Source organism: Canis aureus, chromosome 19 (assembly GCF_053574225.1).
Source record: "Canis aureus isolate CA01 chromosome 19, VMU_Caureus_v.1.0, whole genome shotgun sequence".
NCBI classification, from domain to species: Eukaryota; Metazoa; Chordata; class Mammalia; order Carnivora; family Canidae; genus Canis; species Canis aureus.
Window position 1 is genome coordinate 4,230,500 of NC_135629.1, and position 18,762 is coordinate 4,249,261.

The window sequence follows — 18,762 nt, forward strand, 5'->3', positions numbered from 1 at the left end:
GTTTTTAATTTAAATTCAGTTTAATTAACATATAGTGTATTATTAGTTTCAGAGGTAGAATTTAGTGATTCATCAGTTACACGTGATACCCAGCGTTCATTATATCACCCATCACCCAGGTACTGTATCCCCTCCTACCTCTTCCCCTCCAGCAACTGTCAGTTTGTTCCCTCTAGTTAAGAATCTTTTATGGTTTGCCTCTCTCTCTAATTTTGTCTGATTTTATTCTTCCTTCCCTTCCCCAATATTCATGTTTTGTTTCTTAAATTCCAAAGCAATTGGGATAATTCTTGGAGCAAAATATTATAAATAGATATTTCTATATGATTAATGACATTCAAGAGAGCTTCCCCCATGTGTATTGCTTTTAATGCAAGTATCAAAGTAACCATTCTTAATATGGAAATTAGTAATGATAAAGAAGATCATACATACCCTCTTCAGTGAAGAATTTTTCTAGAGGTCCCACAAACTGATTGATTTCATTAAGTTCATCTTGGCTAACTTCTGGAAACGGGAAAACTTCTTTCTAAAATGATGAACATTTACTAAAAATTTAATTTTTAGCAACCTCCCACAGTGGTAATAGCAATCAAGAGGGGAGAAAACAGAGTTGCTAGATTCTGTATCTGGTAGGCAGGGCATTACTCACTGAAGGAAACACAATACAAATCCTACAATAGGAACTGTGCAGTAGACTCCACCACCTAGACAGCTCTTCTGCCCAACTCAAGCAGGTTTATTCTTCTGGTCAGCATTCCCTATCAGTAACAAGTTACACTGAGTGTCCCCTGAAACAAAGAGCCCTAACATTTCAAAGCCCTTGGTTTTGTTCCCTGATTTGCAGCCTCCTAGCTTGGTGGCCTCAGCCAAACCCCTTCCCCTCTCTGCGCTTCTACTGTCTCACCTGTAACACACAGGTAAATAGTTACTCAAGAGTGTTGTGAGGATCATGAAAGGCAACAGGATGGGAAATCTCTCTACTGAAATGTAAAATTCTACACTGGTTATTCCAGGGGTTCAAAGATGCTGCACTAACAAGAATATATGGTGGTGGCATGCCTGGGTGACTCAGTTGGTTAAGTATCTATCTGCCTTCCGCTCGTGGTCTTAGAATCGAAGTCCCCCATCAAGCTCCTTGCCCAGCAGGGAGTCTGTTTCTCCGTCTCCTCCCCGCTTGTGCTACCGCTCTCTAATAAATAAAATCTTAAAAAAAAAAAAAAAAAAAAAAAAGAAAATACACCGTGGTAACAAAGCCTCATATCTCAGGTTCTCACCCAACTGTGCACTCCAGCCTCTGTCCCTCCTGTTCCCAAGACATCCATTACTTGCAGAAGAGGATCACTGCAGGAGACCTAGCTGTGGAGTCAGATCAACCTGAGTTCAACTCTGGCTCTACCACTTACGTGTGTGACTTTTGGCCTCAGGGTCAGCTTCTCTTCTGTCACAGCTGACCCCTCAGAAGGTGAGGCTCAAAAGACAGAAGGTATGTCCTGGAATATGAGTAATTACTTGTAAAAGATACTGGCTCTGCTCTATTTCCACCTCACAGTGTGGAAAACAGCTGAGCTTCAAGTCCATCTCAAACTATTAAAAGGCCAGTGTTCCTAGCTGGCCTATGATTCCTCCCTGGATCATCACTATATAGTGCCTAAATCCTCCTGCTGTGTCCTCAGCCTCTCTGGCTTTCTGGATTTCTACTACTCCTTCAGCTGCCAGCACAGCACGAGTACTTGGATGAGTACTTAGATTTGGTCTCGCAATCGCGTAGAAGTGATGTCCCATGGCACAGATTGCCAGCCCCCAGGAGTCCTGCCTCTCCTCACAGCACCTCCCACCAAGTGTTCAAGAAAGGTCTCTAAAGCAGCGGAGTCCTCAATCTTCCTCCTCTAGCCCCTTATGTATTTAATCAACCACTGAAGGCTGTCCATTCTGCTAACATGCTCCCAAGTCTGTTTTCTCCTCAGGACCCGTAACTACAGGTTTGTGGTGGGTCCCTACCCAAAAGTGACAGCAGACTTAAAGGCATTCCTGTCCCCCAAGCCATCCCTGACCCTGCCCTCAAAGGGTCTAGATGGAAAATATGCTGAGACTTTCATCATTCTGCAGCCTCTTAGAACAAAGCCACCTGCTTAGCCAAACATACGGAGGTTCAATCCAGGCCCTTCATGGCCTCATTGTTCCTGTGGGCCTTGTGCAACAGGTGGTGTCAGAGGAAGATTATTCTGTTCTGATACCAGTAAGCACACTAGGTGAGAAAAGTGAACGGCCTGGCAGCTAGTTGGCCCTCACCTACGACCAAAGAAAGGGATTTTGAAGTGCATATAAGAACAAGTCTCTGATAGCAATGTTCAAGAACCCAATGGGGTGCTTCATGGGTGTGGGTTTGATTTCTATCAGCAGGTTTTAAATTTTTTGAAGCAGTGGAACCTGTTTTTCAAATAAACCTATTACAGAAACCAAATATGTAAAATAGATAAAAGCTGAGCTGCTTAGGTTGAGGCTGCAGACAGGGAGGTCACCCAAATGCCTCCCATTCAACCATTCAACTCCTTACTGGTCCCTGCAGTAGCCCCTGAATTTCTATGAATAGCAAGGGTCCAACCCAGGGCAATGTGACAGCTACATCCCTACAGGATCTTGAAGGTTTCTCTTTATTCAGAGATTCTATGCACCTCAGAGTCTATGTTCCTGCTCAAACCCCAGTAATGCTTTGAGAAATGATGTTGGCTTGAATCAGGGCAGTGGCACTGGAAGGGCTTAAAAGTAGTCAGATTCTAAATATATCCTGAAGGTAGAGAAAACAGGATTTGCTGTTGGCTTAGATGTGGATTATGAGAACAAGAGGCATCAAAGGGGACTCCTAAGTGTCTGGCCTGAACAAATTGAACAACAGAGCCACCTGCATCTGCTATAAAAATGACTGGTGGGAGAAGCAAGATTGAGTGGCAACATCAGAAACTCAGTTTCAGATATGCTAAATCTGAGGTGTCTATTAAACATCTGAGTGGAGCTTCTGGGTAGAAAGGTACACATGAAAAGCCTGGGGTTCAAGGGAGAAATAGGAGCTGGAGAAATATATTTGAGTCATCAGAATGTTGATGATATTTAAAACCACAATACCATATAATATTAAAGAAAGAGTTGTGGATAAAAAGAGAAGTCTATAGATTGAGCCTCAGAAAACCTCAACTTTTAAAAAGACCCAGAAATACAGAGAACAAACTAATGGGTGCCAGAAGAAAAAGTAGAAGGATAGGAAAAATGGGTGAAGACGAGTGGGAGATACAGGCTTCCAGGGAGAGAGGTACAGCATAGGGAATACAATCAATGGTTCTGTAATAGTGTTGTATGGTGACAGAGAGCGGCTATGCTTGTGATGAGAGCCACTACAGACTTGTCAAATCACTATATTGTATACCTGCAACTAATGTAACATTGTGTCAACTATACTTCAGTTAAAATAAAGATATACCTGAAACTAATACAATACTTTATACTGGAATTAAGAAAAAAAAAAAAAAAGGCAGGGGCACCTGGCTGCCTCAGCATCTGACTCTTGAACTTGGGGCCACGAGCTCGAGCCCCATGTTGGGTATAGAGATTACTCAAAAAAAAGGGGGGGGGGAGGGACCCATGACCCAGTAATTGCATTACTGGCTATTTGCCCCCAAAATACAAAAACATGAATTCAAAGGGATACATGCACCCCTGTGTTTACTGCAGCATTATTTATTATAGCCAAATTATGGAAGCAGCCTCAGTATCCACTCATAGATGAATGGATAAAGCAGATGTGGTAATATATACAATGGAATATTATTCAGCCATAAGAAAATGAATCTCGCCATCTGCAACATGGATGGAGCTGGAGCATATGATGCTAAGTGAAATAAGCCAAAAGACAAATACCGTATGATTTCACTCATAATGTGGAATTTAAGAAACAAAAAAAATTAGCAAAGGGGAAAAAAAAAAGAGACAAACTAAGAAAAAAACTTAACTAGGGACACCTGGGTGGCTCAGCGGTTTAGTGCCTGCCTTCGGCCCAGGGCGTGAATCTGGAGTTCCAGGATCGAGTCCCACATCGGCCTCCCTGCACGGAGCCTGCTTCGCCCTCTGCTTGTGTCTCTGCCTCTCTCTGTGTGTGCCTCTCATGAATAAATAAATAAAATCTTAAAAAAAGAAAAAAAAAGAAAAAGAAAGAAAGAAAAAGACTTAACTAAAGTGAACAAACAAGGTGGTTGCCAGAGGGTAGGTGGGTGGAAGGATGGATGAAATAGGTGCCAGGGGATTAAGAATATGCCATGATGAGCACTGAATAATGATTAGAATTGTTGAAACACTATATTGTACATCTGAAACTAACATAACACTATATATTAACAACATTGGAATTAGAAACAATTAAAAGAAAATTCTCAATTCTGACTGGGCTAGTCAGAAAGACTGGTCAAAATTTAGAGATTAAGGAGTCAACAAAGAACCAGCATAGGAGACTGAGAAGGATGAACCAATGAAGTAAAGGGAACCAATGAAGTAAACAGAAAAGCCAGGAGAGAATGGTTTTTTAGAAGCCAGGAGAGTAAGGGGCACCTGGGTGGGGCTCAGTGGTTGAGCATCTGCCTTGGGCTCAGGTTGTGATCCCAGAGTCCTGGCATCGAGTCCTGCATCGAGTTCCCGCAAGGAGCCTGCTTCTCCCTCTGTCTCTGTCTCTCTCATGAATAAATTTTAAAAAATAAAAAATAATAAAAAATAAAAAAAAGCCAGGAGTGATGAACCGCGTGTCAAGAAGAGAATAGACCTCTAGGTTTGACCACATGGAGGTCACTAACTGACCTTTCATGAGAGCAGTTTTAGCAGATTGTTAAGGACAAAAGCCTGATGGCCTTAGTTCAAGATACAGTAGAGAGGGAAGAATCTCTGATGTAGATGAGAAAGGAGAGAATTACTGGATCAATGGCCTTGAGCAGGTGAGATGGCATGGGGTCTAGTGAATGAGGCGGGTCTTTGCTAAGAGTAGAGAGTTCATCCATAGTAACAGACTGTAGATCCTATGGGCACACAGGCTTGGAGAAAGAAAAGCATGAAAGATTTGGGTTTTTTTCACCAATGTGCTGGAAGGCGTGACAGACGTCCCAAGATGGAGTGCCCCAAGAGCCTCAGGTTCTGGGGGAAAATGGTTTCTCAGATGTTAAAAACTAGCTTTGCACTTCCCAGCAGGGCAAACCACTCTTGAGTTTCAGCTTCTGCACCTGTAATGCCTGATTGGAGGAACAGTCTAAAGAAAAATCAGGGAATAACTCCTGAAGTAATACAGTGCCAGCCAAAACTTCCGCCTACGTCAAAGCATTTTACACAGATTTTTTTTTTCTTTGCTTTGCACAGCACCTTTAGGAGAGAGCAAGTACCAGTTTTACCATTGTGTAGATTAGCACACTCCGGCACAGGAAGGTGAAGTGACTAACCCAAGGTCACAAGACGAGTAAGTGGTGAAGCGGGCAATCATTACCTACTCTGTCGCCTCTTGCATCTGCACAGTACCTGGCCGTTTAAATAGCATGTCCGCGAGCTACAAATCTCACTATACAACACATGTGTGAGGCAGTACATATAACTAGCTCTATTTTAAGGCTGAAAGTCACAGAGCCAAGGTCAACGCCACTAAGAGGATGGTGAGTGCTTGATAATGCAGCTGTTCACTATGGAGTAACAGCGAGGTGACTACTGGGTGGCAGGGATGGGACGGCGCGGGGAAGGCACCTTGGAGCCAGCCTGCCAAGGGGCCGAATGGGCAGCGGGTGAGGCGCCGGAACTCAGGCTCTGAAAGCTAAGGGGCCCGCCAGGTCCGGCTGTTCAGGAATCAGAGGGCAAGGCCCGCGCACTTGGGGCCGGAGCGCTGAGTGCACGGGCGCTTAGGCCCACCCTGCCTAGGGTTTCCCCAACTGACCTGACAAGAAGTCGCTGTCAGAGCCGTAGACTGACGCCCAGAGCCCCGCGGCCTTCTTCCCTTTCCCTGGAGGGGTTCCAGTGGGGCTCAGGGGCTTGGGGGTTTCAGCACCCCCGCCTGGCGGGCCTATCTGCCAGCCAGGTGTGCGGACTCTCACCTGGACCCCTCCTTCCTGCTAAAGGGCGCAAGGCGGGAGGCCAGCGAGCGAGGCTCGGCCAGGGCTCGGCGTTACCTTCTCGATTTTGCCGAGGAAGAGCTGCTTGGCGAAAGCTCGGCTGGGCGGACTGGTGCGCAGCAGGCGCCGGCTCGTGGCGAAGGCCACGGGAGCCCGGGAGGGACGCGCGGCCAGCGCCCGCCGCAGGAAGAGGACCCCGACGCCCATGCTGCCCGACGTGCTGCACGCCGAGCCCGCCGCGACCAGTCTTTCTTAACGCCTCAGTCACGTGCGCCTGGCCGGCGCGGCCGGATGACGCCACCGGCCTGAGCCACGCCCCTGGGCCGCCGCTCCCCGCCCGCCGCCGTTGCGCATGCGTGGCCTCCCACGTGCCGGCGGTGGGGGGCGGGGCGAGGCCGAGGGGGCGGGGCCGGCGCCACGTTGGCGTCTTCCCGCTGAGCTGTCGGTGGCCGCCGGAAGTGGGTGGCGGCCCGGGTCCCTACCGGGGGAGGCCTGTGGGTGCGTGGGAGCCCTCTTGGCAGTTGGCGCGACGGGGACTTGGCAACGCTGAAGGAAACGCGGGGGTGGGGTCGGCGGTGGTTCACGGTATTCTTTCTGGAGGGGAACCCAGTACCGGTAACCTTGCGGTTTTTATTTTAACTTTTATTATTATTTTTAAAGATTTGTTCATGAGAGCCAGGCAGAGACACGGGCAGAGGGAGAAGCAGGCTCCCCGCGGGGATCCCGGGGCCCCGATGCGGGCCTCGGTCCTGGGACCCCGGGGTCACGACCTGAGCCAGAGGCAGATGCCCGGCCACTGAGCCTCCCGGGGTCCCAAGGTTGCATGTTTTAAGTGAGTGATGGATTCCTGATGATTCCTTTTGATGCATAGCTTTCGCGTGTGTTACATTTACTTAGGTTGGAAGAGGAAAATAAAAGGCTTGTTCTGCCAGAAAGAGGTATGGATGTGATAGTGAGTCACAGCCGGCCTTGGGACATGGTGAGGGAGCAGAAGGCGAGCTAAGGACAGAGCACCAGCTGACTCCTGCGCACCCCACAGGTTGCCCCGGATCCTCCCCGCAGGTGGGGGAGCTGTCGCCCTCCTCAGCCCCCCAGGCTGCCCCAAGGCTCGGGGGATGCATGGAGGTTACAGCCTTGGAAGACACGAGCCTCCCTCGGTTTACAAATGTCTCCGTGATTTACAGGAAGAAAAGCATTCTTACCAATAACCTAAATCCCAGGAGAAAATGTGGGTAAAGTTAACCCGCAGCCGTCGGCAGATGCTTGAGGCAGAGTATCGTGTCCCTCCTGTCTTAAAGCCTTGCTAGAGGGAAGAGCTGCCCAGGTCGGACAGTAGCAAGGCCTCAGAGCTCCTGGGTGGATTCCTGTGAACCCCTGGGAAACCGGGGAAGTCTCAGTAATCTTACCGTGCTTTGCCTGCCCGCCCAATAAAAGGTGGAGTTGATGGCGCAACATCATGAGGAAAGAGCTCAAAAACTTGTTTGGCTGCATAATACTTGCAAGCATCTTCTGCAATCCGAGTTATTCTGTAGCTTTGAAAGGTTTGATAGCTTGCTTTTCATCAGTGTTCAGTAGGTGCTTATTTTAGCACTTGGCTTCACAAGAAGGCCTTTGCAAACAACTGCCTTTGAGTTAACCCCACAGGAAAACAAAAAGTGAGATTACAAAAACTGGGTTTCAAGGTTGAGGTGGTGTAAGTTTTTGCCAAAACATGTCCTGTCATTCAATCTGATAGTCTCTCAGGTCCTGTTAGTGAACAGAGGTCTCCCTATATTTAAGCAAGTGAGAAATTTAGTGGCACACAGTTTCCAAAACAAAAATTGGGAAAAGTTTAAGGCGTAAGTACTCTAGTAGCATGTGCAGTGGAAGAAGAGTTTTGAAGTTCTCCTACTTTGCCAGTTTGTAAGTTTGGTTTTCTCTTCTGTAAAAATGAAGATAATGCCGCTTATCTCATAGGACTTGTAGGGATTAAAATAGTATGAAAGCATCTCGCACAACAAATGATCAATGGTTGCACTGTGTAATTCTCATCGTACACTTGATCAGCCTCTAAGAAATAGGATGCTATTTTTAAACAGTTTGCTTGAGACATAGAATTTCCTACATTCAGTGTTTGAAATACTCTGAGTATCTCTGAATGTCCTTCCTGTACCGTCACATCAACACAACTGATTTCCATATGTAATTTAACCAGCAAATAAGTTGACACTCTTCCATGGCTCTAATGTTAGTGTTAGTATATCAAGATGCTTGGCTTTAGGTCTCAGGCACATTGAGTAGGAAACTATTTCTAGATTCCTCAGTGTTAAAGCTTGGGACACCTGGGTGGCTCAGCAGTTTAGCACCTGCCTTCGGTCCGGGGCATCATCCCGGGGTCCCTGTGTGGAGCCTGCTTTTCCCTCTGCCTGTGTCTCTGCCTCTCTCTCTGTGTGTCTCTCATGAATAAACAAATAAAATCTTAAAAAAAACAAAGCTGCAAAGCTAATGGAGAGATTTACTTACACAAATCAGGGAGAAGGGGTGGAGTTGTCTCCTGTTCCAAGACTACAAGATCAATGATCAGTTCTATGAAAAATGAGTTAGTCTAGCCAAGGTTCCTGCCTCATAGCCATCAATATCCTAAGGAAAGGGCTCACAAATAAGTTGTGCAAATTTTATCACCAGTTTATTTCCTGCTGAGAAGTTGCTAACACCTTACTGTTCAGAGATCTAACTTCTCTACGTAGATACATGTCCCTCAGGGAATACTTTTCTATGCTAAATTTTGTCCTTTTACTACTTCTTTTTTGATGCATATTCATTCCCGTTTGGGGTACATTAGTTATTAGAGAAACATGGAAGTCACTGGCTTGTTGAAAGCCACAAAGATAATGGGATATTATGGGCTAAATTTTGTACCCCCAAAATTCATTTGTGGAAGTCCTATTCATAGTACCTCCAAATATGACCTTATTCCATCCTGTTGCTGATGTAATTAGCTAAGGAGAAGTCATATTACAGTAGTATGAGCTCCTAATCTGATATGAACTGGTACCTTTTTAGGAAGCGCCCTTATAGGAAGGGAGATTTAGACACAAATATGCACAGGGAGAATGCCATGTGAGAGGATGGAAACATCATGTGAAACTTCTATAAGGCACAAAACACCAGAGATTTCCAGAAAACTGTAAGAAGTTAGGAAACAAGCCTGGAGCAGCTATCTTCTCAGCCTTCAGAAGGAATCAATTGTGCCAACATCTTGATCTTGGATTTCTAGTCACCAGAACAAGGAGTTAAGTCACTCATTCTGTGGCTCTTTTCTTTCTCTTTTTAAAAATACAGATTGAAAAGGGCACCTGCGTGGCTCAGTGGGTTAAACATCTACCTTGGGCTCAGGTCATGATCCCAGGGTCCTGGGATAAAGCCCACATCAGGCCCCCTGCTCAGTGGGGAGTCTGCTTCTCCCTCTGCCTGCTGCTCCCCCTGCTTGTGCACTCTCTTGCACTTTCTATCAAATAAATAAAATCAAACCTTTTAAAAAAATAAAATATAGATTGAGAGGTTTCTTTAAAAATTTGACTTACATAATTATAGACACTGGCGAGTCTGAAATCTGTAGGCATGCCAGCACTCTGGGAACTCAAGTAGGAGCTGACACTTGAGGCCCCTCTGGTTTTTATCAGAGCAGCCCTAGCAGAGTAATACAAGAAGTGTGATTCTTGGCACAGTGTTTTTGGAAATAAATAAGACCTAATAGTGACTGCAGAACTGAGGCTATGTCTTAGGACCTATACACCCAGGGGTGTCTGGGTGGCTCAGGTGGTTGAGCATATGACTCTTGGTTTCAGCTTGGGTCATGATGTCAGGTGGTGGGATTGAGCCCCATGTCGGGGTCCATGCTCCGCCTGGAGTCTGCTCGAATTTCTCTCCCTCTGCCCCTCCCCTCGCTCTCTCTCAAATAAATAAATCTTAAAAAAACAAAACAATTTTCCCCATTCTCACTGGTGTGAGGTGGTATCTCATTGTGGTTTTGATTTGTATTTCCCTGATGGTAAGTGATGCAGAGCATTTTCTCATGTGCATGTTGGCCATGTCTGTCTTCTGCTGTGAGATTTCTGTTCATGTCTTATGCCCATTTCATGATTGGATTGTTTGTTTCTTTGGTGTTGAGTTTAACAAGTTCTTTTTTTTTTTTTTTAACAAGTTCTTTATAGATCTTGGACACTAGCCCTTTATCTGACACGTCATTTGCAAATCTCTTCTCCCATTCTGTAGGTTGTCTTTTAGTTTTGTTGACTGTATCCTTTGCTGTGCAAAAGCTTCTTATCTTGATGAAGTCCCAATAGTTCAGTTTTGCTTTTGTTTCTTTTGCCTTCGTGGATGTACCTTGCAAGAAGTTACTGTGGCCGAGTTCAAAAAGGGTGTTGCCTGTGTTCTCCTCTAGGATTTTGATGGCATCTTGTCTCACATTTAGATCTTTCATCCATTTTGAGTTTATCTTTGTGTCTGGTGAAAGAGAGCGGTCTAGTTTCATTCTTCTGCATGTGGATGTCCAATTTTCCCAGCACCATTTATTGAAGAGACTGTCTTTCTTCCAATGGATAGTCTTTCCTCCTTTATCGAATATTAGTTGACCATAAAGTTGAGGGTCCACTTCTGGGTTCTCTATTCTGTTCCATTGATCTCTGTGTCTGTTTTTGTGCCAGTACCACACTGTCTTGATGACCACAGCTTTGTAGTACAACCTGAAATCTGGCATTGTGATGCCCCCAGCTATGGTTTTCTTTTTTAAAATTCCCCTGGCTATTCGGGGTCTTTTCTGATTCCACACAAATCTTAAAATAATTTGTTCTAACTCTCTGAAGAAAGTCCATGGTATTTTGATAGGGATTGCATTGAACGTGTAAATTGCCCTGGGTAACATTGACATTTTCACAATATTAATTCTGCCAATCCATGAGCATGGAATATTTTTCCATCTCTTTGTGTCTTCCTCAATTTCTTTCAGAAGTGTTCTATAGTTTTTAGGGTATAGATCCTTTACCTCTTTCGTTAGGTTTATTCCTAAGTATCTTATTAACAAGGCAGGAAACCACAAATGTTGGAGAGGATGCAGAGAAAAGGGAACCCTCTTGCACTGTTGGTGGGAATGTGAACTGGTGCAGCCACTCTGGAAAACTGTGTGGAGGTTCCTCAGAGTTAAAAATAGATCTGCCCTACGACCCAGCAATTGCACTGCTGGGGATTTACCCCAAAGATACAGATGCAGTGAAAGGCCGGGACACCTGCACCCCGATGTTTATAGCAGCAGTGTCCACAATAGCCAAACTGTGGAAGGAGCCTCAGTGTCCATCGAAAGATGAATGGATAAAGAAGCTGTGGTTTATGTATACAATGGAATATTCCTCAGCCATTAGAAATGACAAATACCCACCATTTGCTTCAACGTGGATGGAACTGGAGGGTATTATGCTGAGTGAAATAAGTCAGTCGGAGAAGGACAAACGTTATATGGTCTCATTCATTTGGGGAATATAAATAATAGTAAAAGGGAATAGAAGGGAAGGGAGAAGAAATGGGTAGGAAATATCAGAAAGGGAGACAGAACATGAAGACTCCTAACTCTGGGAAACGAACTAGGGGTGGTGGAAGGGGAGGAGGGTGGGGGTGGGGGTGAATGGGTGACGGGCACTGAGGGGGGCACTTGATGGGATGAGCACTGGGTGTTACTCTGTATGATGGCAAATTGAACACCAATAAAAAATAAATTTATTATTTAAAAAAAAAAGGTCACCCAAGGAAAAAAACAAAACAAAACAAGAATCCATACACCAGGTGCTCAGCCCTCCTCTCTTTTTCCCCATTATTGGATGACCTGAAATATGGCCAAACTAGTCTAATGGGTAAGGTCAGGAGTCCCATCAGGTCTTTTACTCTTCACCTCCACCAAGTCATTGAGGGTAATAGTACCTTTAAGGCAAGATTGCGCTAAGGGGCAAGCACAGCACCCAGTATACAGTTGCTCATTGTATGTGTGTTCTGTTCCTTCTTGGGTATAATCATCAGTGTAAATATTTTGGACTCATCTAACGAGTCTTTCTGCCTAACAGTGTATTTTCAGACAAGACACATTGTCCTGTTCTTCCCACTCCCTCACTGCCACCATGCCATGGGCAAGACGTGACTCATCCCACAGTCTCAGTTTCCTCAACCCTAAAATGATGAAATCAATACACAGTATGTATTTTTAAATAGGACTCAATGGACTAATATTGACTTCTCTCATTTCACCCACCATAGATTTCAGAGTCTAATGATTCAGTTAAAAAGGAAGAAAAAAAGCTTAAAAATAGACACTTTTAAGTTCAGATTTGGTCCTCATGATGACGGTCTTTCAAAATCTCAAGAGAGCTGAAAATATTAAAAGCATTAACAACAATAAAAACAAAATACTTGGGGATTCCTCAGTGGCTCAGTGGTTTAGCGTCTGCCTTTGACCCAGGGCGTGGTTCTGGAGTCCTGGGATCGAGTCCCGTGTCGGGCTCCCTGCGTGGAGCCTGCTTTTCCCTCTGCCTGTGTCTCTACCCCCCCCCCCCCCGTCTCTCATGAATAAATAAAATCTTTTAAAAAATACTTTTTCTCTTATGTTTCAAAAGCCAAAATAGCCAAAGATCCAAGTTCTAGAGCACGTAGCCCCCATCATTCCAGTATGAAAAGTGTATGAAATAATAACAAATGCTGTATTGAAACTCTTAGAATTCCCAAAGCAGTTGGTACAAGTAAGAGCCAGGTAATCGCGTTAACTTACTGGGGTCTTCTGTACCTGCAGGAAAGCCAGGAGAGTGAAATCTTATTTCAAGATGGCAAAGTGGCAGCGCCAATACGGGAAAGCCTTAACTTATGGGAGACTGCGCATCAAGAAGATGCAATGCCAGTCCTTGCTAATAGGGCCCATTTTGGAGTATAGCAGTCCCTAGCACCCTCCATCCTCAGTTTCACTTCCTGTGGCTTCAGTACCTGTGGTCAACTGTAATCCAGAAGAGGATGGTCCTCCTTCTGATGTACTTTCAGAAGGTTGATAGTCAATGCTAGGGCATAGTGCCTACACCATTCCCCTAAAATATCTCATGTGGGCATTTTATCATTTCACATCATCACATGGGTGAGTACAGTACAATGAGATATTTTGAGACAACATTCATGTAACTTTTATTGCAGTATATAGTTACAATTGTTCCAGTTATTGTTAATCTCTCTGTGTACCTAATTTATAAATTAAGCTTTATCATGGACATGTAGGTATAGGAAAAATCTCTGTATATAGGATTTGGTACAGTCTGCGGTTTCAGGCATCCACTAAGGGTCTTGGGATGCATCCATGCCGTGGATAAGGGAGGACTGCTGTATACCTCTTCAACTCAAACAAATAAATACTGGGAGACGTATTTGGGAAAGTGTAGCTCATTACCCTGGCGCTTGCAGGAGTGGAATCCTGACACACAGCGGGTCATCGTCAGGAAATGTTGCAGCCAGCCTCTTCTCAGAAGACTCTTAGGGCTATAGCAATGGCATTTAGCACTCAGCGCTAACATTTCTTTGAAACTAATAACAATATTTTTTGTAATCCTCTGAGCCAGTGCCTAGTGGGACTGCAAACCAGATAATCAAGCACGATGTGGGGAATTCATTTTAATGGTTCACCCACTGAGCACAGAAGGTAGAAACAGCTCAGTGTCCCAAGTCAGTGCCTGCATTTCAAAAAGCTTTCAGTGCTCACGCAGCAGTTAGTTGATGAAGAATACAGTTTGCTCGACACTAGACCTCAATAAAATACCTAGGAGATGACAATGTGATTTCCTATGCAGACTGATAATCAGCTCTGTTCTCCACGTTCATTCATTTATCATTTCTACCCTGCCTGCCTCCACGAAGGATCTGGAGTGTATATTCACACGCGATCAAAGAAATGAAGTGCATGAAAAACTCCTCTGGGTTGTTCCTGGAGGTTCTAAATGCAGATTATGGGACCGTGGAGATTTGGCATTAAGTCAAAAATTATTGATAATTACTGGGTCTGTTCCCTTTTAAAGACGATTACTCCTTTTAATCACTTAATAGAACTTGGCATTTACTTGGATTCATTTTTCTTTCAGCTGTAATTTATAGGAGAGAGAACACAGTGAAACTCATCTGAGGAACTAATTTTATACTTTCCTCTGCAATACATTGTAATTAATAGGGTTTTTTCTCCTTTTTCCCCTGAAGATCCAATATTCTATTGCTGGCCAGGCTGTAGTCTGGAAACTCTTAGGTGCCCAGCACTGCCCTACAAATGGTATACAACAATGAGGTTTCTATATGTCCAGCCAAAGGTGTCAGACATCTCAGTTGGGATTCCAGGTCACAGTGAAAGTGTCATTTGGGGTGCCATATAGTAAGAAATATTTCCCTAGCATGAAGGCTTATTTCTTCTTAGTTCTTGCCACATGTGAATGAGTAAGTACCTCCTTGAATTGAACACAAAATCCAGTTAAGTATATGGATTCAGCCAGTGAGATAAAGGAGTATATTCAGGCACCAACATTTTTTACCATGGATACCAAAGTGTTTTCTTAAAACTTTTATTATGTAAACTCTACCCCCAATGAGGGTATCAAACCCATGACCAACAGTTGCATGCTCCACTGACTGAGCCAGACAGGCACCCCTACCAAACTGGTTTTTAAGGGAATAAAAACTGTAAATATACATATTACATATTATAGGTTGTTGTAAAATACATTATTTCCTTATGTGTGTTAAGGATAAAGAATTTAGTTTGAATTTAAATACATGAAATGGGTTTTAACTCAAAAAGTGAGAAGGAGGACTACGGGGTAAAGGATGGATTTTTTAAAAATTTTATTTATTTCTTAATGAGGGACACAGAGAGAGGAAGAGACATAGGCAGAAGGAGAAGCAGGCTCCTTGCAGGGAGCCTGATGTGAGACTCAAGACTCGATCCCAAAGACCCAGGGATCACGACCTGAGACGAAGGCAGATGCTCAACTACTCAGCCACCCAGGTACTCCTGGAATAAGGGTTTTTACAAGAACAGCACAAAAGATAAATCCTTAAAGTTGAAGAGAACAGGAGAGAAGACAACATAGTAAAAATCTGGAAGTTGGAAAGCAGATGGACAAGTTGTAAGTGACTTAGTACACAGCCCAACCTTGAGCTGCCAGTGGAAAAAGCTGGAAAGCAATCTCTATAACACAGATTTCTCAAAAGGTTAAGAACTGGAAAGGCTAGTCTCTTCTGAAATGTGGGTAAGGAATGTCTAAAATACAGAGGATTAGGTAAAAGGGGTTTGAGAAGAGTTAAATGGGTCTTTTTCCAAGTCTGCTGGGCAGTCATGTGACAGTTAATTTCTCAGTAAAGTGAGGCAAAGAGGCATTTTCAGACATGCAGAGGCTCAAATAATTTATCTCCCATGATGCATCCTTTTCCAGGAAGCCACTGGAGGATATGCTCCATCAAAGCAAAGGAACAGACTGAGAAAAAGGCCATGACACCCAGGAAACAAGGGACCCAGTACAGAAAGGGGTCCTAGAGGGCAAGCACTTGATATTTAAGATTCAAACATTTGTAACTAAGGAAAGTGTTGGGCTCTGTATCTGTATCCATCTATGAGAATAACTAGGAGCTAAGTTCTATTGATAAGATCCACAAAGATGGTGAAATATGACTGAGAATGAATCATGACATAATAAATCATGACGAAGATGTACACAACGTGGATGCTTGTATTGAAGCCTTGCAGCTCTCAATATTTTGGCAAGAACTTTCTGATTTTCATAGATGTTATATCGAAATAAAATATAAATCTGCCTGAACAAGAAGAATTCTCAATCACACATGCACGCTTAAAAAAAAAAAAGATTTTATTTATCTATTCATGAGAGAGGCAGACACAGGCAGAGGGAGAAGCAGGCTCCATGCAGAAAGCCTGATGTGGGACTTAATCCCAGGACCCTACGCTCAACCGCTGAGCCCCCGCCAGGCATCCTTCACACATGCGTTCTATGCAAAAATATCTCTGGAAGGAATCCCAAGAAGCTGGTAACAATAGTGTCTTGGAGGAGAGATTTGGCAGGCTGGGGAGGCAGGGAGCCCAATGTGGGACTCAGTCCCACGACCACAGGTTCCCGACCCAAGCCAAAGGCAGATGCTCAACTGCTGAGCCACCCAGGCATCCCTAAAAAGCATTTCTTGCTGCTGGTTCTGCCCATAGGGAAATCTGTGAATCTGAAGGTTCTGGAGGAAAGGAAGGGCACATGACTAGGATCCAAACAGAAGAAGGGTTCCATTCCTGCTCCTCTGCTTCCTAATGCTGTAACCTTGCACAAGAGACCAGCTCTCTGAGCCACTTTCTTCCTCTAAGATAAGAGCGACTGGAGAATATAAAGCTATGAGGCAGATAAAAGCAGCCAGCAGAGTGCCAGGGAGGGGGAGAGGGAGGGAAGAGACCCTTTTAAAGCCTCAGGAAGATCCGAAGAAGTAATTTTGACAGGTGCCGTGCTCTTTCTCTTTGCCATTCTTTCCTTTAACTTGGAAAATTTGGAAAATAGGATTCTTCCCCATGCCCAAGGAATTTCCCTGGCAATCTAATAAGCTTTTCTACTACGGCAGAAATAACAATAGCTCCACCCAACTTACGGTTCATCTTTAATTGATATATGTTCGCCCCTAAAGGGAAAACAGGGTGAATGGGAGTGTGGCGGGAGCCTCTGAGGATGGCCCCCAATAATCCCCAACTTCACAGTAGTGCGTAACCCCCTCCTGAAGGTACCACTCTTGGTCTCTGTGACCAACAGTGCTGGGATGCTACCTCTGAGATTAGGCTGGAGGCACTTCAGCTTCTAACTTGGGGTCTCTCTCTCTCCCTGTATTATATCACACACTCTGGGGGAAGCTGTGTCATGACACTTGGCCCTATAGAAAGATCTCGCCTGGTGAGTGAGGGAGAGAAGCCTCCTCTGGCCAACAGCCACGAGTGAGCTCAGGGGCAGGTCCCCCAGTCCCACTTGAGCTGCAGCTCCTGCTGACATCCTGTCTGCAGGCTCCCAAGAAGTACTGAGCCACAATAAAATCTCCAAAATAAGGAAGCTAACTTTGATGCCTTACCACAAGTTAATCCTCAGAACTTCCGTTTTTTCCCAATCATCCCGGCAAGATCTTTCCAACAAAAAGAAGGAAGCCCCCAAACCATGTGTTGCATTTAGTTCTTTCAGTCTAGAAACGTGCCTTGGCCATTCCTTTACTTTCATCACTTTGATTGTTTTACTTTCATATTTTTGAAGCCTATGGGCTGGTTATTTTATACAACATCTTAGAGTGTGGGTTCATCTGATGCTTCGTCATTAGATCCAGAACAAGTATCTTTGGCAAGAATATCACAGAAACAATGCTATGATCTCCTCACTGCATTTTCCTGGGTGGTGCATGACCTAGGTGGTATCTGCCCAGCTCCTTTACTGAAAGATTGGTCTTCTTCCCATTGCAATTGATAAGTCTGTTGTGAGAAAGTACTTTGTTTCATCTGGTGCCCTCTAAGATCCAGTCAGGTTGTTGCAAACAGCAAGACGTCATTCTTTTTATGGCTGAGTAATACTGATGTATATATATTTTTTGTCTATACACACACACACACACCACATCTTCTTTATCCATTCATCTATGGATGGACACTTGGATTGCTTCCTTATCCTGGCTACTGTAAATAATGCTGTAATAAACATAAGGGTGGTAGGAAGGTACATTTCTGTAAAGTTGGCTCTAACCCAACGTGCAGCTTGAACTCACAATCCTGTTATCAGGTCTCATTCTCTGGGGCACCTGGATGGCTCAGTTGGTTAAGCGTCTGCCTTTGGCTTGGGTCATGAGCCCAGAGTCAAGACCCTTCCCAGCCCTCTGCTTGGAGGGAGGCCTGCTTCTCCCTCTCCCAATGCCATCCTGCCACTCCCCTGTTTGCTCGTGTGCTCTCTCTCTCTGTCAAATAAATAAATAAAATCTTAAAAAAAAAAAAAATCACATGCTCCGCTGACTGAGCCAGTTAGGTGCTCTGAGTACTTTGAACTATGTAAATATCCCAGTCCTTATGAGATGTTTAATTAATGCATTTTAACTTGATAATATGGATTCCTATTTTATTCAATGTTTAGTATAATCACTTCTATAATTACTCATTTTTAAAACTCAAATTATCCCATATTTTTAAAGTAGGAGCCCTTTCAGGCTGGCTCCTATGCCATTTTGAGCATGTCCTTACTTTCTGGTACAACAAAGTGCTCTAGACTCATCTAGTATTTTCTCTGTCCTTGCCCTGGAATCAGCCATTATGCCCTGGAGCCCTGGTTCCTGTTCATGGAGAATAGTGTTCAGAAGCCAAGATCTGGGCACTAGGTACACTCCTGACTACGAAGTCTTCAATGCTCTCAATTCCTCTCAGCAAACACAGAGAATACATGTATTTCTGAAATATTTACTTCTATATTTATTTATTTATCTTTCTATATTGAAAACCTTGAATTTACACCAAGTGGTAGCCAGCATCCAAGATGATCCTCCATGACCCTGCCTCCTGGGATCCATGCCCTTGTCTGAAAGGCACATGAAA

The 18,762-nt window shown here is 44.3% G+C and overlaps 1 protein-coding gene and 1 long non-coding RNA gene across 5 annotated transcripts in view; one reads left to right on the top strand and one right to left on the bottom strand.

Moving 5' to 3' along the window:
* ACAD9 (acyl-CoA dehydrogenase family member 9) overlaps positions 1 to 6,377 on the bottom strand; it is a 49,407-nt gene extending 43,030 nt beyond the window's left edge. For 2 of the 4 annotated variants that reach the window (XM_077857655.1, XM_077857653.1), the window contains exons 1-2: positions 6,108 to 6,246; positions 436 to 529 (exon numbers count right to left, since the gene is read on the bottom strand). Coding sequence is in view for 1 of the 4 variants with exons in the window: in XM_077857652.1 (XP_077713778.1) it covers positions 436 to 529; positions 6,183 to 6,332 (244 nt within the window). In the remaining 3 variants the exon portion in view is untranslated. Of the gene's footprint in view, positions 1 to 435; positions 530 to 5,950; positions 6,073 to 6,107 lie in introns of those variants that run through there. The other 2 variants (XM_077857652.1, XM_077857654.1) reach the window with 2 other exon arrangements.
* Positions 6,378 to 6,558: 181 nt separating this feature from the next.
* On the top strand, positions 6,559 to 16,118 carry LOC144289483 (uncharacterized). Its single transcript, XR_013357357.1, has 3 exons — positions 6,559 to 6,740; positions 12,934 to 13,266; positions 15,596 to 16,118. It is a non-coding gene; the product is annotated as an uncharacterized LOC144289483 (long non-coding RNA).
* Positions 16,119 to 18,762: the final 2,644 nt, after the last annotated feature.